We start from the raw sequence: 4,143 nt of genomic DNA, 5'->3' as shown, positions 1-4,143 counted from the left end.
CAAATGAACAAAAGGCAAATGAAACCATATTACTGCACACTCCTGAATGGGACTAGTGGATTTGTTAAACAGTCTGGTGGCTCCCCAAACAGTGATCCCATACTGTACTGTAGCACTAAAATGATTGTTAACAGGAGGAAGCAGATCTCTAAATGGCTATAAAGACTCCAGCTGACAGAATTTTATGGCTTTTAATACCAGCATACAAGATAAACTTTGTTTATTGTTTTGTTAATAACTTGCAATTAGAAGTTAATTTTCTTTAAAAAAAAAAAAAAAAAAAAAGCACTGGTGAATCCTTACATAAATGTCATGACTTTTTAAACATAATAAATAAGAAGAAAAACATCAAAGTTTTATCATCATAAGAGTGAAAGGGTTTGATTATAGCTGAACACTTTTGTCTCATCACTAGTCTACCTAGATTTGATTTAAAGGAGATCATCACATACAAGGTGATAAAAATAACTCAGATTACAGAAAAAGCTTTGATTCACCACCTACCAAAATTAAGCAGCCAATATGTTAAGAATTCAAGGGCCAGTGCAACAAAAGTTTGTTGTCAATACAACTCCAGTCCTCAAACAATTCAGTCAGTAATTTCCCATGACCTTGGAAGAGTCCTGAATCTGTAATAAAGTAAACAGCCTAAAATAAAAACAGCATTTGAAACATTTCCCACCATTTTTACAAGTGATGCTAATATGAGATAAATGATACACACAGCAAAGCACTGCTTCATACTCCAGGGCCACTGTCGCCAGGTAAACCAACTCACAGCGAAGCAGCTCTAGACACAGACACAGACACAGACACCAACGTGAAAACAAGTGCTGACGAGGACAATAGGGCTTTGTCCACATCCTGACAATGCTCATTTTTCAAGAGGAGCACACACATCAATAAAAGTAATTTGAGGATAACATTATCCACTGCTCAGCAACTGACCCATGCTGTATAATACCACTACACCATGAAGCCAATTAAAATGACACTATCACCCTTTGATGATAAATAGTTATTTTCTTTATAACTCTAGGTTTCCACCAGCAGACACTGATTTCTGTCACCACATACACACACACACACACACACACACACAAGTCACAAAGTACTGGAATGAGCAAATCAAGTAATGGCATCAGCAGATCATAAATTACAATGTATTAGTGAAGAAAGAAAAAAAAAATCACTCTTAATAATGTGTGGTTTAATATTTTATAGAACTAGGGGTTTAATTTACTTTTTGCATATGGCCTGGCCACTCCATCCAAAATTTTCTAGATCTGCCCCTGCTTGCCTGTACCGCAAGTACAGAGACACTCCAGAGGAACAAGTCGCTGCACAAGGCAGCTAAAGGAACAACTAGAGAAAAACAGGTGTTCACTGGCAAACAAATCAAACAACCAAGTTCAGTGGTGGCTTAGTCAAGCACCATGCATTATACGGCAACAATCAGTCAATCTACAAAATACAGAGTCTAGAATTTGACTACGTAGCCACAGGCACCAAAGAGAGAGAGAGAGTGATAAAGAGAGAACTCCCCCGGTATTAAGATCTGCTCCAGAAACCAGGAATGGCTGTAAGCTGGTGTTAAAAAAAAGGAAGAGAGGTCAGGAGGGGGAGCTGGAGGGTAGTCAGGAGGCTTATTTGAAAGACTTCAACTGCATGGTTATGTAAGAGATATGAGAGTCACTGAAACCATACGCTTTCAGTCAAAGTTGAGCTGCATTACTACCCTCACCAGAAATCCCTACCCTCATCCATGCCAGTAAAGCTGCAAGCCTTCCCTTCTTGAATGTCGCCTTGCCAGACTTGCACAAATCACACACACACACACACACACACACACACACACACACACACATCTGTGTACCCGTTTTCCTAAGCTCAAGGTTGACAGGAACCATCTCTTAGACAAGGCACAAGTGAAGATATGGAAAAACGATGGGAAGTCATTGGCTCATGTCAGAAATCACAGAGTGGTGTCGCATGGTCTGTGATTGGATCTGACTCTCGAACAACACAAAACAAAACAAAAATAAAAATGTTGAGGAGCAAACCCCAATAGAGAGACATCCAAACCAGTTGTATCTGAGTCATAACCCTTCTTCCTCTCTTCTTTTTGTCTCATCACCCTACTCTGTACCCCTGAAGCCTATACTGTGTTTCTGTTCATAACACTGTCTCTACTGCATCAGCATCAAATTGGTTTACAGCCAGCCTGGCACAGTGCAGGCTCACAGGGTGGCTGGACTCGTACTCAGTTGCTGAGGACAAATTTGCCACCAACAGCACAATCTGCGGATGACTCATTTCCATTAATGAGTTTTAGTGAAATGCAACGAGCAGCCAGAGGAATAAACTGCAGCTTGATGATATGTCCCTGCAGTCGGTGACTGGTGGAGTAGGGATTTGTTTACAACAAGCCCTGCTAGTCGCTCCAGCTCTGCCTGGGACTTCTCCGACATAAAGAAGCCTGCAGGTATTGCTCTGTTGTCATTATGCCACAAATACCAGAAAGAAGAAAAGCTGAGAGGAGAATGGACTGTGGTGGAAACTGGCAGGCTCACTGTCCTTGTGGAAGATTATTGCTGTAGTGAGATTTTGCTCACACACCGTACTGCAGTGTGAAAACAAAGAAAGAGGGGAGATAGAGAGAAAAGGTACAGGCAAGACTTGAGATGTGAGGAGGGACAGAGAGACAGTGAGAGATAGAGTATTACGCTGCCTTATCAAGCAGCTTAGACAGGACAGTCAGTAAAGCAAATATAAAGCAGTCGAGAGGAGTAGGAAAGCATGCAGTGTGTTGTACCGTTTCCCCGTGTCTGTATGCCCAGGACATACATGTGTGCCAGGGTCTGTGCACACACAGTAGAAACACGGTCATGACTGGGTTTCCATGTGTGTCCCGGCACCTCTGACAACAGCTTAGCATGACAGAGAAAGAAGGGGGGAGCGTCTCAATCTTTCCGAACCCCTCTCCAGCCATCGCTCCCTCCCCAACTTAGACCCATCACCCCACCTCTGAATAGTCCCAGTACCTTTCGCTTTTTATCCCGTGAGCGACTCCTCTTTTTGACCTTCTGCTCCTCCTCCTCTTTGCGCTCCTGCTCTGCCTGGGCTTCTAAATCCTTGTTCTTACGAAGATGTTTGGCCGCTTGTGCCATGATTTTGGGAACAGGGGCCTGGGCGGTGTTGACGTGTCCAGATCCTACAGCGGTGGTCTGTGGGACTTCTACCCGGTGCGGGCCAACACTAGCGCTGCCGCTGCAGAGTCTGCAAGTGTGCCCACCTTCTCCCTCCTTCTCCTCTTCAGCAGTGCAGTCACACACACATACACACCGGCAGTTCTCCGCTGTCTGCTGTGGGATGTTACTGCAGCGCAGCTCGCTCTCCCTCTCTCTCTCCAATGGTAGCACACTCTCTCTCTCTGTCGTTCACGTACACTTCCCTTGTTCAAATTTTTTCTGCTTCTTTCCTCTCTGGTCTCCCTCCTTTCTCTGTGTAGAAGGGATAAACAGTGACCAAGCAGGTTTGCTTTCGTTTTTAGTTGTTTTTCATTAGCTCTTTCACTCTTCCCTTCAGTGCTTTAATATGCTGTAAAACTGCTTAGCCAACCTCCTTCCCCCAGCCTCCCGATCAACAAGATTAAAAAGGAATGAACTGACAATCAGCTGAGGAATAGCCTGAGCAGCTTTAAGTAAAAGTAAGCTCTCCCTCCTCACATCACATTGATTTGTTGCCTTCTCCTGTATTTAATTTCTCAGTATGCCACCGTCCTGCTGTGTGTCCATCCGTGGAGGATTGCTAGACTGCAACGGTATCTCATCATCACCACAGCCAACCAAGCTATTTCTATCACACACACACACACACACACACACACGGACAACAGTGAAAATACAAAAAATCTAAAACATGCATGAGGAAAAAAATAACCTCTTACTTGTTTACCACACCCCCAACCCCCATTCCCCCCTCTGCCTGCACTGTTTGCTCACTGCAGCAGACATGATTGGTCCCCGTGCAAGGATGTTGGTGCACCACGTATATTTAGTGAGGCTGTGAGCAGTAAAAGGCGATTCCATATCACTCCTTGAGCACCTGTAAAGTGTGACGTCACCAAAAGCTTTCCTTGAT

General features: G+C 43.9%; 1 protein-coding gene across 1 annotated transcript in view; it reads right to left on the bottom strand.

The window, feature by feature from the left end:
* The window catches only part of ank1a (ankyrin 1, erythrocytic a), a 94,694-nt gene that overhangs the window by 85,037 nt on the left and 5,514 nt on the right, over nucleotides 1–4,143 (bottom strand). The window contains 1 exon segment of the mRNA XM_020602476.1: nucleotides 3,045–3,503. Coding sequence (XP_020458132.1) covers nucleotides 3,045–3,170 — 126 coding nt within the window. The 5' untranslated portion in view covers nucleotides 3,171–3,503.

Source organism: Monopterus albus, unplaced genomic scaffold, assembly GCF_001952655.1.
Source record: "Monopterus albus unplaced genomic scaffold, M_albus_1.0 scaffold56.1, whole genome shotgun sequence".
Lineage (NCBI taxonomy): Eukaryota > Metazoa > Chordata > Actinopteri > Synbranchiformes > Synbranchidae > Monopterus > Monopterus albus.
This window is presented reverse-complemented; position numbering and strand designations above follow the sequence as displayed.